Source organism: Tachypleus tridentatus, chromosome 3 (genome assembly GCF_004210375.1).
Source record: "Tachypleus tridentatus isolate NWPU-2018 chromosome 3, ASM421037v1, whole genome shotgun sequence".
Classification (NCBI taxonomy): Eukaryota; Metazoa; Arthropoda; class Merostomata; order Xiphosura; family Limulidae; genus Tachypleus; species Tachypleus tridentatus.
In genome coordinates, this window is record NC_134827.1 from 8,218,746 (window position 1) to 8,236,338 (window position 17,593).

Sequence of the window (17,593 nt, forward strand, 5' to 3'; positions counted from 1 at the left end):
GGATCAAGACCACTAATTGAGGCCATAGAAAAGTCACGAAAATATAAAAACTCCCTATCTGTTCGCATGGGGATAAAGTTCACACTATTTTCGCTCTATAACTCAGTAAAAAGTAATCTCATTAAAAAAAAAACAACTTTGTGGATTCATGTAGAATATTATTCCTCATTGACTTGCCAAAAATTGATCGTGTCCATTGATAACGACGAACACGCAGACACATTTTGGTATCTTATGAGAACCGAATATGATCCAACGCCTTGTGACGAAAGTAAGTTCTTTACTGAATGTCCTAGTTATGATACAAGTTCATGCAACTAAAACAAGTACGACATGCACATGAAGTCTTACCATGTTAATAAAATTAATTAACTTCATCAAACTCAAACTAACGTGTGCTATTCTTATCTTTTTCTTACTGATCCGAGGAGAAAATATTTAAAATATTATTTACGATAGGTGAAGGATTCCGAAATAAAAACAACAAAAAACAACCAAGTTGGTGTTTCTGTTACAATGAGGAAAAACAATATTTTTCAGTTTTTTGTTTCTATAATATTTTATAATAATAATAATGATACAACAACCAGTGAAACAATACAAACGTTTACGAGAGCTAATGTCAATAGATTGTGCGGTCTATAATTTATTATTTAAGGTTTTCGTTATTCTAACGCTTCATGTAAACATCCTACAAGAGTCTGTGAAACTTAAATTTGTTATGGCAGGAAACAAAATTAGTTGCCATGGATCCAAAAAGTTGCGTGGCAGACAAGTATTATGTACTGACTCGTTAAGCAGTGTCCAGTTAGCAACGCTACGCTATAAAGGAATACGATGTTATTAGCATTATACATACTTTAGTTGCTATGGTAACTTTTATTATATTATGTTTAAAGCTTGTATTACCTCATCCGAACTCTCCCATTTCTTTTGTCAACTTAAATAAATACTAATACGACCATATTACTGGATGATTAAATTATGTTAGATACAAATAATTAAAGAGGAGTGTATTTGGTATCTAAAATTACCAAATTGATGAATTTTCATATGATTATTCACATATTTCAATGACACGAGTACAGATACAAAAGTGTCAAATTTTTAAAATGAAATTATATGATATGTGGTACACGAGTCATCGACACCGCAACTTTGACAATTCACGGTTTTATAAATTATGTTATGCACCAGAAAAAACAACAGATACAAATTAAGTTTTTATAAAATTAACACGTTTTGAAATGACACGTTACTTTTATCGGATAAATTTCTCATTCTACCAAATTCAGCAAAAAATATAAACTGACATATGTTTTAGTTTCTATTGAACTTATATTAGTCAGCGTTTTATGGCGCAAAGCGGATACACTACCAATGTCTTGAGCTTAGACTTGACATTATACGTTTAACGAGCTTTCGACAAATAATTTTTCATGTACAACGTACAACATTAATGTCTAGGGATTCATTTTTGTTCTCCACATATTTATGGACGTACGACATTAAAATCCAGTTTTCCATTCATCGAGACGTACAGTGCTCAGATAACCCAAAGTGAATTCGCTCTAAAACAAACATTTTTTTACTGTTAGGAAACGAGAAGTTGATATAATATAATTAGGGAAACAAGAAGTTATCAGAATAAAATAATTGTTTTAATTTATACTGAGATAAGTTATTTCTCAAGTAGTTTGTTTCCGGTTAATAAGTATTAGCTTATGGTTTTCTAATGGAAGTAAAAACTGGTTAAAAATCCATAATATTAGCATCAAATGTATCATCATCATTCATTGAGTGACAAAGCGGTACGTCTAAAAGCTTATAATTCCAAAAATCGGATTTTGATAACTATGGAGGGCACAGCACAGATAGCCCATTGTCTAGCTCTGTACTTAACTCTGAACAAGCAAATAAAATAATCACTCAATAAATCGTCAACGAATTAACATTTTCTAAATATGTTTTATCATGTAATTGTTTGGTAACAGTGCAATTATCACAATAAGCAGTTGCCTTGGATAGGAACAATAAACAATAAATATGGACAGAAACAGTAAATAAGAGCTATGGATAAAAACAAGTTATAATAAAAGTTAGTTTTATGATCACCTTGAAACTACAATCGTACTATATTTACACTTTGCTTTCCCTTCTTATCTCCAACAACTTATTCCATCATAAATTGACTCATACCAATGTAAACATAACATTTTTGTATTTATTATTATAATCAATAACATAATAAATTTTGTTTCTTACTGGCAGTGTATTACTTAGATTATCTCGGTTTATTCGTTCTCTTTCACACCACCCGGCTTTCTTTTTTCTTTGTGGAACTTCTGTCTTTTATATCCCTTTCTCGATGAGATTATTTTCTACTTGACTTTGCACCTGTTTCCTGTATACCAGATTATAAAATTTCATAATCATAGTTTGTTTTTTGTAACTCCATGCCAACTGACAGAAACCCACTACTTTCTCACTTTTTTCAGTTCCAACTGATATTTCTTACACCTAACTTCATAACAGTTGGAAGAATGAGTAAGAATAGCAGCTGATAGTAAAAAAGGGTTATTTTGTATTTAGTATTATATTAAGATAACACTTCTTTACTTTAATAAATAACAGTTTATTCAAGACAATACGTAAAGGGAATATCGAGTTAATAGCCTTAGGTAATAGTAATGAAAATAATTAGATTTTTTCCACGCTTGCATTTCCTTAACTTAATTCTCTTTTTGCTTAAAAGTTTCTGAGACATGTGTCCTACAACTTAAAAGTGAATAAAATATTATGGAAAGCCTATTAAACACTTTCAAATTATATACAATTTTAAGCACATGAAATACAGAGAATGTAAAGAAGGGAATTATTATTTTACTAGTAAGTGTGTTAGTTAAAATGATGTTGTTACACGTATTCATACAGGCTGTTGGAGCACAAGGCAGATGAAAAAAGAAACTTTTGACAGGGAGTGGTACATCAAAACAACATTAAGGGAGTTGCTTATTTACAGTATATTTATTGCTATCCTTACCATCTGTAAGTTGTTTTTTATTTTGTTAAATATCTGTGTTATAGTTTGTAAGACTACGTTATATGTACTACTATTTTACATAATTAGAGACTTGCGTTGTCATCTAAGCCGACTTTGTTGCAAAGAAAATAAACCAATAAAACGCATGAGAGAATGCGAACACTGTAGGTTTTATTTATTAAATAACAATTTATCCTAAACAGCAGTAAAGTTTCTGTAGATTTAAAACTTAGATGACACATTGTTCTTAAGGTCACTTTCTGGCCAAGTGATTGAATGATATTTAACTTAACATGGTGTCTGTGAAGGCTTTGAATCAATTTTCATATATTATATATATATATAATTTGGCGACAAAACATTACACTGGGATTAGCATGTCATTTTAAGTATAGAACTACGGGGTCTAATTTTAACTGTGAAATTGGGTGCGTGGTTAAATAACACTATTTTCTACGTTGTTAATAAAGTTGCGATTGAACCATTATAAGTTCTCTGTAAACTAGAAGCATCACCCATTCCTCAAGAGGTGTTTTGATATGCATATTACATAAATAAAAAAATATGCTAATTAGTCCTGATTCTAGTATTTAGCTGCATAATGCTGTTGTTGTTTTCTTAGCGTACAGCTACACAATGAGTTATATGCAATCGGTGTATGACAGAATATCATACTCCAAGCATTCCAAGTACGTAAGATTACTGCTGACCAACATGGAACTTTGTTATACAAGCCTTCAACTCAGTAAGCTAATGGAAGCAAAAGAATAGCTTAGGATTTAGGTTACGTATGCTGGTGCACTAAACATTTACATATTGTAATAATTCATAGCAATATTTGGACCACATTAATTTCTTCTGGGATTTATACGACGTATGTTTGCAATATATCGGAAAGGGTGACCTATATCGGTAATCTCACATGCAAACAGTTTGATATTAAAATATAAAATACATTTGAGGCAAATGCATCATAGATATTTCTTATTATTCTATTTATGCACAGTTTTGTGAATACAGTGTTTAAAAGTGGTGAATTAAAAACCACTTTCGTGACACTAAATAAATATTTGTGCAGAAGTACGTGTAACAAAGTGCCTGATTAGGTTAGTTTTTTTTATAAGCATCATATATGTAAAAAAATATGAAAGTTAAAAAAATGCATGTGTACTCTGCTATGAAGCTGTGGAGAGCAACCAATTAAACTATTTATGATTATCCTGTCGTGTCAAACAAATCCCCGTAAATCTAACCCTACTTTTCTTCCAGGTTATTTTTCATAAGATGGGATTTACCTTATTACAATCAAACTTTCGGAGTAAAATTGATGCTAAATCTCAGCGATAGATTTATTTTTGTTCTTAATACCAGCAAATGTAATTCCTATTTCTTTCTAGTACGATATTGTAATAGGAAAGGCAATACAAATAATAACCTCAAATTGATAAAGGTATTTTACGTAATATTAGCAATGTAAGAAGGACTGTTTAATTTGTGATAACAAAAAGCTCCATCACAGTTTCATTCATATAAAAATACACACACACGTATATATATATAAAGAAACGAATGTAACCTTTATGTGGCATTAAGGATGTAAAATAAAAATTAACTTAATTTTACTGTTTCTGTACGGCTATGAAGTTCTCTTTGAAGTTCGGTCCGTATTCACATTTATGTAGAGATATAAACCTTTCCAAGACACAATTTTTAAGTTTGAACTCACATAAAGGATACTATATTTTATATAGGTACTCTTCGTTTTTGTTTTACTTTAATGTATGAATAACTCCGTAAAAAATGCAAGTTACTGGTTGCAAAAGTTGAAGGATAATTATTATTCTAAAACTATATTGTGATAATTATGATTCTAAAGCAAGACTGTGATAACTAAAATTCTAAAACTACATTGTGATAATTATGATTCTAAAACTAGATTGTATAACTATAATTCTAAAACTATATTGTGATAACTATTATTTTAAAACTAGATTGTAATAACTATGATTCTAGAACTAGACTGATAACTATAATTTTAAAACTATATCGTGATAATTGTAATTCTAAAACTAGATTGTGATAACTGTGATGATAAAACTTATGATAAGTATGATAATAAAACTAGATTGTGATAAATATAATAACGAAATTAGATAGTGCAAGAAATTGTAACAATAAATCATGTTCCTAACTTCAACTTCTAACGTTTAATTAAACTACGCCAACAAATTGAAGTGTATTTGTTCGTGCTTTTAAAGAAGGAATATAATTAAAACTCATGTATAGAGTACGGTATTTCAAGATACATTTCAAGTATTTGACATTAGTCTTTTTAAATAAACGTCTCCCTTATGAGAGGTAATACTTTATCAAGTGAACAGGTCAGAAACGCAAAATTTCGTTCAATACTTGAAGCTGACAGCTAGTGTTTACGTGTTTCGTAAATAAGGTCTATTCAATTATTTATTTGTATTATTTTTAAATATATTGTTATATTTTTATTATAAGCATTGTTTTGCATTATTTGTTCAGTAAACGGATGTAGGACTAACTCTTCTAAGCTGCTAAACATGATACGATATTACAGGGTTTCGATTGGCAGGCTGGGCCACATCTGGTCTAGCAATTAAAGTGCAGAATAAATTTCCAGGAAATAACCGTTTAACAAAATAGTAATACGCATTTCAAAACTGTCAGAGCTTTTATTGTGTCTTCCGAACTAGCTAATGCAGAAACTGTTCGTCGACTATACAAACACAAATGCAGAAAGTGTTGTAACAACATTTTTACTTTTCATCTAGTTACATTTTGTAAAAATAAAATAAAAAAACAGAGAGAGAGATACGAAAAAATCAAAAATAGGCAAAACAGACTAGTGTCGCCATTACAAAGTGCAGTAGAATCCGGTAAGTTAGGAAAGTAGTTGCCATATAGAGAATTATAGAGGCTGTCAGAGGACAAAGAAACGATAGCAGACGAAAGAGAGCCATTGTCATTTATATAAGTCTCTCCTTTTTCTACTATTTTTCATCGACCCACTTACAAGATTCAAAGAACTTTTACTAGTACAGGAAAAAATTGAGATAAGGGTAACATGTAGATTAGGCATTGTGTATTTAGAAAAGTTTAATCATGTATAAATAACTAAACAATAACGAATGAAGAACAACAAAATAAAAACGAACGGTTTAAAAACAGCTGGGTTAATGGAAACAAAAATATAATGTTGTGATGACACTTGTTAACCTGAAGATGACCTAAGAAAGTTGAAACATTGTTTTCTACCTTTATTTTAATAAAATTTTAATACCTATACCAGCTGTCTTGAGATACATTTTTTTACAAAAAGGTAATGCAGATACATTTTATCTGAACGAGGCTTCTGTCACCCAAAACGCTCTTCAAAAAACTTACATTTTAAACTTTGGTGGGCTTTTATATGTAAAACAGAAGAAAAAAAAACTCATTACTTTCTAAAATCTCCTGGGGGATATCAACAAACTTACAAACTAACAACGAACTTACAACAAACTTACAACGACTTACAGCGAACTTACAACGTTAAATCTTTCCTTCGGTAGATAGAAAAGTAACCCATGTGGTTTAGTTCTAACACTGTCCAGAATTTTCTAACTTTTTAAAGAATTATTATCCCCGTAGTAAATGTTCTGCTCTTTTTTTTTTTTTTTGAAATCGGAACACTTTTACCCTTTTATTGCAAGTTTGTTTGTTTTGAATTTCGCACAAAGCTACTCGAGGGCATATTTATATAGTATATCGCTGTAGTCATAAAATATTTTGTTTACTAACCAAAACTGCAAATAATTTGCATACCAGTCGTATGCACTTGTCACTGATCAAGCATATAACCAGACTTAGTCTTTTACAGCATCTTAGGACCAAGACAACTTGATACGTATTTTAATTAGTTAATGAATAGTACTTATGTGTTTGTCCTGAAATCATAATAAATAACTGAAGTAGAAGTGGACGTTGTTTATAGCGTACTGAATGCTAATGTTAATTATTTTTCTTGAAATTATATAAAAAACGAAGCAGAAATCGAAATTAATTCAAGCATACTCGATAGAAAATTAAATCACGTACCCGAAATAATATTAAAGAAGCAATACAGAAATGAAAATTGCTTTCATCCTATCAAATTCTGAATGAATCATTTTCTTCGAAATCATATTAAAGCAAAACAGAAACCTATTATACTTTAAGCACGATGACTATCGACATAAATCGGTTTCCCTTAAATAACATTTATGATAAATCAGAAATCAAAATTGCTTGTTTAAAACTTACATACACCATAAAACAATATCTCGACATTGTATTTTTTCAGTTACGGTTTTACTTGAATACACTAATAAGTGACATCCACACTTTTGAATGTCATCATAGAAAACCGCTCTAAAAAGACATAACTGTCTGAAAAGAAGCAAAATCTTAAATGTTTGAGAACGAATCAAATTTTGAAGTAAAACGCAAGGAATAATGTTAAAACATTTTTATAGGAAATATCTTTTATGGTAACTAGATGTTCTTAAAAACCGGATAAATGTTTACTCATTTCTTTTAAGATAAGTTACAAAAAGGTTATCTTCGTAATGACGAGAAACCCACTTGAAGTAAAAATGTATTCTCAAGACGGCTGGTATGTGTATTAAAATTTAATTAAAATAAAGTACAGAACAACGTTCTGACCTTCTTAGGTCATCTTCAGGTTAACATCTTGAGAAAAGGGTAATCTGCATATAACTTCCCTCATTTTGAATAAATTAACCAGAGAGATGAGCGATAGTCAAACAATTCTCACTATTGACTTTTGGCTCACTTTCTTGTAATAGCTTAATGAGGATAGACAGTCACTCTTATAACACAGACAAGGTTTCAAAGTCTAAACGCAATTTTGCGGCAACGGGTCGAGAACATTTAATTATCAGGTTCACAGATCGTACATCCAATTCCTAGTCCAACCCCCAGTCCAGTTGAACACGAATAGAATATCCTAGATTAACACTAAGCCAGACATTAAGCTCACCAGTTGACCTAATATTAACGTTCCAACTTGTAAGTGGGAAATACGTAAATTATATTACTAGAACATTGAAACTTCTAAGACGTGAACAAGTTTCTAATAAATATGATATCATAAAACATCGCTTTCTTCTATATCATCTGACTATTGTTGATAGTACTAAAGTAAATGAATGACTTTCAAACTTGGATTATGTTTCCAAAAAATGAAAATGTAGATAAATATTTATTCAGGACCCTCATGACTGCTTCCATATTTCTCAGTATACTACTATTAACATCATGCAGTCTTGTATGTTAATAGGTGTATTCCTCCTATAATAACTAGAGGCTGTTATATATACAAATACATTTATGCACAAAAACAATGGGTGGCAATTCTAGTTATTCAAATAGCACTAGCTGGAAAAAAGTAGTAATATTTATCGTGTAAAATATGAGAATTATCTCAATTTATTTTTCCATAGCTTAACGAATGGAACGTTTTTCATAAAGCTCCAAGTGAACCCTAAAGCAAACAGGAATGGCATGCAAGTTTCACGATAACTTATAGCCACGCGAAATGAATAAAAAAATTCAAGTACCTCATTTCCGAAACACAACGACAGTGAAACCGGATTAAAGCTGTTATATAGATGCTATTAAAGAATTACTAATTCCACGCACTGATTGCAAATTGTATGCAGAAGGATTATAACATTGTTATATTATATAAAACCTCATACAGTTGTTTCCGATATTGACATGTTATGACGTTAGCAAAACAAGGCTAAATGTTTTCTTAAAATTTTCCATACTTTTATGAAAATCGCGAACATTTTCGACAATTTCTACACTACATAAATCATCTAAAGGATAATAGGATTTCGTGGTATTTTTGTTACAATAAGACCGAATCACCATTATGAGTCCAGTGATGTTATTATTTGTCACTTAATTTGATTTGGAAATGATTGGCTATTTAGCATATGCTTACGTATATTTAATGAAGATGTCTTTACCTATTAAAACTATCGTCATGATATTTTAGTTAACAGCTCAAATGTGGTGGAGACGAAGCAACAGTATATGCATTACGTTATGCATTTTTGGTTTCATTAGAATTGTAAATATTTATGAACAACTTATGTAGACTATAAACTATTCCTTCACGAGTCATTAAGCGTTGTTAGCAGCAGTGTTTGTGACACGATTCCCTTAGCAACAAAGAAGTTAATAAATGTCGGACTACAGCACAAGTAATTATATGCAATAGTCGTATAAAATTAAATACTTTTCACAAAACTACTATAAAATATATTAGACTATACGATAATTTTTTTGTTGTGTTAGAATTTTTTATCACAGCTAGCAAAGGGTTATATGCGTATAGCTGTCGCTAATTTTGAGCTCGTAAACTGAAAGGGAAGGCATTTATATAGAAAACAGCGTCCATCGTGAACTTTTGGGCAGCAGTCTGGGTGAATAGTTGGATTTGACAGTTACTCTTATAACTCAGCCAAGACCCCAATGTTTATCGATTATGGTCATCTGAACCAAGAGCATTCGGATTCACAATTCTATCACACTACCCACTTGGCCACACCTGGCCACTTACTTGATAGTGGGTTTATGAAAGACTCAGTGTTGATAACAACACTTACCATTTTGCTTGGAAAATACGAGAACTCAATGTTGAGTATGTTATTGAAACGTAAAAAGAACTATTGAAAGAAAAATTACTTTCGCAATCAGGAAAGTGGAAGCAAGAACTATTAGTCGATTCCGTGAGGCCGGATTTGGTTAGGTGGTTAGAGTGCTCGTCTCGTAAGCCGTGGTGGCTTTATAAAGTGACAGTCGTTCCCATATATTCGTTCACGTTGAATCGTGATAACTAGCTGCTTTCCCTTTAGTCTTACACTACTAGATTAATGACGTCTAGCGCAGACAACCCTTGTGTAGCTTTGTTTAGAAAACAAATAACAAACTGTCGTGTTCTCATCGATAGTCATTAAAGTAAAATAGAAACAGTTTATCAGAAAAGTTATAGTTTTCTCAGTTAATTTAAAATAGTGAAAAAGCAACTCATGATTATAAACAAAAAGTTTCTCCGAGAATCATGAATATTTAACATTAAATAAAACATGTTATTTAATGCAATTAATCGAAACCTTTGCCTAAAAAAATTACCTATTTTAATGTTAAGCCTTTTATTATCCTTGCCGTGTAACTTTTAACACCTGTGAACCTGTCCTGGTTTTCCGTAGTGACATTTGGCATGGTAAATCCTATGATGTACTACCAGACAAAGGTAATTAGTGAATTGTTCTTAGACACACCTTTCATGGACACTCGAAACAGCGTGAGGGGTTCTACACAACTTCTGGACTTCTGGAGGGTAGGTAGAGAATCCCACACAATCTTTTATTATAGTTTTAGGTTTTGAACTTGTGGATGGTAGGTACAGTTTTAGACTTTTGAATTACTGGAGGTTAGGAAGAGAGAGTCCAATATAATTTGAATGAAAGTAGTTTAAAAATATGTTCATGTTTTTAACTGCTGTACAGAGGATTGAACTCAACTCTCTGTTACCTGAAAATCAACACAAAGCACTGAAATATGCTCTTATATTCATTAATAGGCCAAATTTGACTTTAAGAAGCAAATTAAGATAAGTAAATAAAAAAGCAATAGCTATGAAGTGAGAAATTTTAGAAAAAGAACCATATTAATAAGCTATTGTGTTCAAGTTGTAAAGGATCTAGTATTATATATTTACTTTAATATCGAAGTTTGTTTCAGTTAACTATATATTTTAAAATGAATGTAACTCATACTGTTAAATGTGTATTGGGAAAGTCTCGCCTATTCTCCAAATTTGTAAAAGATTCGCGAGTGTAAGAATCAACAATATATGTTTTACGAAAGCACTAGCATATCTTAGAATATTGTTGCCAACTGAATTTTCGAGAACCTCATCATGAGAATTTATAAATCGAAGCGCTAAGAGAGAGTTTAATTTTGTTAGTTTGCTACAGTTAGTATGCTATAAACCTCGGAAACTATAACTGATAAACGTTTATCAGTCACGAAATTAAGGATATTTGACCAGGAATGTTTATAGATTTCGAACACAATAAACCGTTTAACTTTAAAATATTAGCTTCAGACGTTAGATTTCTGCGAGAACATTAGATACCTTTATCGGTGAAAAGTCATCCTGTAAACGGCTTAAAGCCACACAAGAATAGGGCAAACTAACTACCTGTTAAGTAAGCTGCACTAATATGAACTCGAAATTAATTCGCTCATCGTAAAACATCGATAAACTATTCAATTCCATACCAGATAGAAGACTCAGTATTGTTTGTAGGTTTGTAACACTTGATACCTGATAGCTAACAAGCAACAAATTAGAATAATTAAATTTGAATTAATGGTCGGTCCCTCAATTTCATAAATATTTTATCGAAACGGCTTTTAAAGAAAACTGAGGCAACACAACATAAATTATTTTCAACTTAACTTTGAATATTGTAAAACGCCTCTTCGTTTATATTATAAAACACAAATTTATAAACAATTCTGTTTGCTTTTAAACGCTCAAACTATCTTGTAAACTACAAACCGTTGCAAACTCTCTTTGTTAATCTGGATATGACTTAAGAAGTTCAAAACGTTGTTCTGTACTTTATTCCAATTAAAGTTGTAATACCCTTACCAGCTGTTTTGAAAATACATTTTTACTTCAAGTGGGTTTCTCATCATCACGATCACACACCATGAACTCTCTTTATTGTAGTGACATCTTTTGGGGAAACATAAAATTATTATTTAATCTGTGTATTAAACATTTGTAATGATGTATCGTAACTATGATAATGATATACGTATTGTAATTAAAATAAAAACGAAGTTCTTCCAACATAACTGTAACACTAGGGTAGGGATTTGGAAATGTCAACATTCGTTATAGAAATCTAACTTTCAATACACTCAATATGTGGACTACTGGCTTAATAGATGGCATTAAACAAATCGGTAATTTAATGTTTAAGAATGGTTTCATATCTTAATGCAAAATACATTAGAAATCATAGGTTTATGATTCAATTGAGTTTGTATGAAAAGGCTCACAAAAATTCCTTAGAACTGAACAGTTGATCAATTTTGATTTGGAGATGTACGTTGTACACTAACACAGCTCAATATAAACTAAATCTCGTTCTACTAATCTGTAGGTGCAATATTTTGTTCCCAATAGAAGTTGTGTCGTGTGCTATGGTTGGCTCAGAAAAAAGTGTTTCAATCACATAGCTTAACTTACAGCCAAGGTGTTAAACTGTCGAAGCTATATGAAAATATGATATTCTTTCCGAATTGTAATTTATTGTATTCTTTATTGAGAAAACAGAGCCTAAAGACAAAAGAACGAATGACTTTGAAAAGACCTTTCATACTTGTTTCTACAACAGGTAGTTGCCGTCCATTTAACAAGATTTCATCACGAATACTCTGTCTAAATAATTTATTAAAAAACCGAGTATTTCTAGAGTGCACATTAGATGAATTAGAAATGCATATAAATTTATAATGTTGATATCATAGGTGATGAACTTCACTGTAGTGTAGTACCCTCTATCATTCAATAAATTTCACTAAAAGTCGATTGAGATGTTTTAAAAGGTTTGTTTTAATTTCGCACAAAGCTACTCGAGGACTATCTGCGCTAGCCGTCCCTAATTTAGCAGTGTAAGACTAGAGGGAAGGCAGCTAGTCATCACCACCCACCGCCAACTCTTGGGCTACTCTTTTACCAACGAATAGTGGGATTGACAGTCACATTCTAACGTCCCCACGGCTGAAAGGGCAAGCATGTTCGGTGTAACGGGGATTCGAACTTGCGAACCTCAAATTATGAGTCGAGCACTCTAGCCACCTGGTCATGCCGGGCCCTTTATGTTGTTACTCACATAACAATTGCTTATTTACCCTACCAAACGTTCGTGATGAAAAGTGATTTGCTTGAAGTGAACGTGCTGAATATTGCTTCAGATTGATGTGTTTAAAAATAAGGTTTTTTAGAACTGATATAAAACATGCTTTTCTTTTGCAACCTTTAATGAAACACCTTGAAATCAGTTTTCAATCGGTGCTATATATATTTCTAAATCTGGATGTTTATATATTATCGTATTGCATGTGTAATATAATACGGAAGTTAAATACGGTGTTTTTTGTAATACTTGAAATTAAGAAAAAACACGAAGTTTCACAAATACATCATTTATTCACGACCATGGTTTCCCCAGTAAAGGCATGATCAGTCTTTCATTCATAGTGTTGGTTATGCTTAAAGATTTTGTTAAGATTATGATTTGCCAGGTAACAAATACAAGTTTTTAGAAATCGCCACCCACATTCGAATATTCCATTTCTTTTTCTTTAAAAGTAAAACAAATACTAAACTTGTTTTCAGAATTACCAAGCGCTTTGTTACGGAGTTTGTCATTAATGGAGGAATATCTGAATGAATTATTTCTTTTAGTTTGTAGATTATGTGATGCTGGACAGTCTGTACTGGGAGACTTGGTATAACAACAATGTTACAAACCTAGAAGATCGAAATATTCTCTACGAAAATCGACTACTTGGTACTCCAAGGCTTCGGCAGCTAAGAGTAAGAAACGATTCTTGCAATATTCATGAAAACTTCAAGGAAACTATATCCAAGTGTTATGACATTTATTCACCTGAGGTCGAAGATACGGAACCTTTTGGATTACTGAATGGAACAGCGTAAGGCTATCTATTTAGATGTAAATTAAGATGTATTAAAACTTAAGCATATAATTCAGTATTTTAGTTGGTATTAAATGTTCACTACTAAGTATAACATCTTCTGTTTAATTTTGTAACGCGTTCTGCATTTTCATTTCAATTATTAAAATATCGATACTTTATAGACAAACAAGTATTGCTGGAAACAAAATTTTGGGATGAAACACAATGACTTACACCAAAGCTGAACAAGTGCTTTTTGTATTTTTGTAAAGTTTTCTGTGTACTGTATATATATGTTTTGAATACAAATATGAATGTTTACACATTAAACATATCCAAATACAGTCAAATCTTTTAATGCATTTACGTTATCCTATTTACTTCCAAAAACCTAATTTATTTGTTATTTTAGTATTTCGGCCTGACATGGCCAGGTGGTTAGGGCGCTCTACTCGCAATCTTAGGGTCTCAGGTTCAAATCCCCGTCATCCAAAGCATGATCATCCTTTCAGCCGTATGTGCATTATAATGTGACGGTCAATACCACTATTCGTTGGTAAAAGAGTAGTACAAGAGTTAGTGGTGGATAGTGATGATTAGCTGCTTTCCCTCTAGTCTTACACTGCTAAATTAGGAACAGCTAGTACAGATAGCACTCGTGTAGCTTTTTGAGAAATTCAAAAACAATCTTGTAGTATTTCTTGAATTACTATTAATATGGATAAAAAAGGTACTTTGATTTTGCCATTAATATTTCTCAAACCGGGGTACTATGTGTTTAAAACAAGTATTGTATCCTGTTGTCCGTTAGTTTTATTTTTTTAGAGGGAGATTTAATGTGGTTACACCGAACAAGACGTCATTCGCTCTGAAATAAAGATGTGCGTGTGTGTGTCTAAAAAGCAATAAAAGTTGCTGTTATCTAGGTATAACATTTTTAAAATGTTTCGGAGAACATAAATTTCAAATATAAAATATTGATACAATGAATTACCTTGGATTTCAAGTAAGACGAGAAAAAACTTTAGATTCTTACTGATTTGATTTGTTCATGTTTTAATAAAAATCTACACAGTTACCTATATCCATTGTAGGTATCAAACTCTGAACTTTACAAGATGATCTATCAGAGGCAATCTCAACGTATTTGCTTACGTCAGAAATTCGTGCAAAGCTATACAAGGGTTATCTACGTTAATTGTCCATGCTTTTGAACTGATAAGTTTTCAGAAAAGACAAGTAGTAAACATTATTTACCACAAACTATTGGGCAACTCACATTGAATAGCAGGATTTGATTGCCACTTTTATAATTTATATACGGTCCCAAAGGGCTGAGATCGTTTTTGTGACAACAGAACGCTTATCAAGGATACGCACAAGCACATTTTTCTAATTAAAAAACTGATGATATTATTATTATTATCAGAGGATACAAGATGTGGCAATGATGGAGCCTTGTCAGGGATATTCCTGTCAGGGAAATTCTACAGCATCTTTCTCGTCTGAACTTAAAAATATGAGGTTAAGTTAATAAAGCTTAGAATAAAAGACTATTTTTTAAAAATTATTAATGCGCAATTTTGGAAGTTAGCTTTTAGCGCAAGGTTACACAATGAGATATTTTTACCATGTCTATCATAGAGAATCGAACTCCAGATTTTAGCACTATAAATCCTGAAATTTTAGCACTATATATTCTGAAATTCATTGCTGTACATCGGAATACTGTTCTAAAATAAAGGCAAACCAAAAAAGACTTTTTTTAACAAAGGTGTAGTCGTGCATCAACGCATGTTATTTTGTTTATAATTCCGTTATTCCCTTACAACGTTCAGCATCTTAACGGATTTAATTAGCCCTAAATTATTATTTTTAGGACGGCATTTAATTAGTCATTCACATATTATTCATGAGCGTCCTCAATTACAGAGAACGTTAAAGAATGAAATTCACAAGTGGAGGAAAGTAAAATGAAAGCAAATAAACATGTGAAAAATAATGAAAAAATATAACTGATCTTTATTTACAAAAATAATTTTAAAAGTTATTTATTAAATAGAGTATATTATCAAAACGGGGTAATATAACAGTTTAAGGTTGCTTTAACTATTGCGCAAACCTACACGAGGGCTATCTGCGCTAGTCGTCCCTAATTCAGCAGTGTAAGACTAGAGGGAAGGCGGCTAGTCATCATCACCCACCGCCAACTCTTGAGCTACTCTTTTACCAACGAATAGTAGGATTTACCGTCACATTATAACGCTCCCGCGGCTGAAATAGCGAGCATGTTTGGTATGACGAGGTTTCGAACTTGCGACCCTCGGATTACGAGTCGAGTGCCTTAACCACCTGTCTATGCTGGGCTGTAACATTTTGGAGAAAACTAATTTCTCGGAAAACAAATTGCCAAAGATGCTAAAAATCTTTAGTGAAAAAAACTAACAACAAAAGGCAATTAAATGTGGTTGTTGTTGTTTTTACAATATGCAGAATCTCATGTTAACATTGTAAGCGTTGTTAATATCTTTCATATGCATATTTCTAAAACCAAAATTTAAAAACAATTTAGGCTTAACAATGGTATATAAACAGTAATATGGTGAGATAATGTTACAGTGATATAAGATAATTTTGAGTAAAAATTAAATGTTTTTAATTATGCTTATGTTGTACAATGTTTTGTACGATATCGCGTTACAAGTCAAACTTATAAACTGATTGCGTTTTATTATTTTATTTTGATAAAAATTTTCATACACATAATAAACTAGGGAAATATTACATGTAAGAAATATAATTAATTCTGCAACACTAGTTTCCCTTTTAGATTATGCAGTTTCTAGATTCAAAGTAATTGTGTGGCTGAAGTTAGCATAGAGGTAAGGATAGAAATGCGTCGCGGACAGTAATGAAGAGCTCGGCATGGCCAAGTGGATTAAGGCGTTCGACTCGTAATTTGAAGATTGCGGGTTCGAATCCTGGTCGCACCAAACATGCTCGCCCTTTCAGTCGTGGGGGCGTTATAATGTGACGGTCAATCCCACTATTGGTCGTTAAAAGAGTAGTCCAAGAACTGGCGGTGGGTGGTGATGACTAGCTGCCTTCCTCTAGTCTTACACTGCTAAATTAGGGACGACTAACGCAGATAGTCCTCGTGCAGCTTTGCGCGAAATTCAAAAACAAACAATAACAGAAATTTCTTACGTGCATTTGCTTTTAATATTATGTACTTTGAAGCTAAATTCTGATTAAAGAAGTTAGCACAAAGGATTACGCACAAAAGTTGTAATGGTTTTCAAATGAGACTCAAAACTCAAGCTTTTTCGAAATTGCTTTGAAGCTATTTAGATATTTGCAAGAACTCTCTACTGGCAATTTGTCCTTTTCGTAGATGGACCTATTACTCAGAGAAGGAGGTGAATGGTTCTACTCACTGGGGTTTGATAGAGACGTACGGTGGGGGAGGATCGTATGCTGACCTCGGAACTAACAGATCTCAGGCTGCGGCTATCATGAAGGAACTTCGAGAAAATTTATGGATTACACGAGCAACTCGAGCTATATTTTTGGACTTCACCACTTATAATGCTAACGTCAATCTTTTTTGTGTTGCAAAGTAAGTTTGGTACAAATAAAACCTACACAGTATAGAATAGTACAAAGCTTCACATTTCACATTTCCTTCTTATTGTGATAACGATATTTTGATTACAGTTTTTCTTGCCTAGACTTATGGAA

The 17,593-nt window shown here is 32.0% G+C and overlaps 1 protein-coding gene across 5 annotated transcripts in view; it reads left to right on the plus strand.

Annotated features, from left to right (window-relative positions):
• LOC143246295 (polycystin-2-like protein 1) overlaps positions 1-17,593 on the plus strand; it is a 66,143-nt gene that overhangs the window by 7,083 nt on the left and 41,467 nt on the right. For all 5 annotated transcript variants that reach the window (XM_076492764.1, XM_076492765.1, XM_076492766.1 and 2 more), the window contains exons 2-5: positions 2,935-3,048; positions 10,336-10,466; positions 13,617-13,867; positions 17,247-17,471. In XM_076492764.1, coding sequence (XP_076348879.1) covers positions 2,935-3,048; positions 10,336-10,466; positions 13,617-13,867; positions 17,247-17,471 — 721 coding nt within the window. The remainder of the gene's footprint in view (positions 1-2,934; positions 3,049-10,335; positions 10,467-13,616; positions 13,868-17,246; positions 17,472-17,593) is intronic.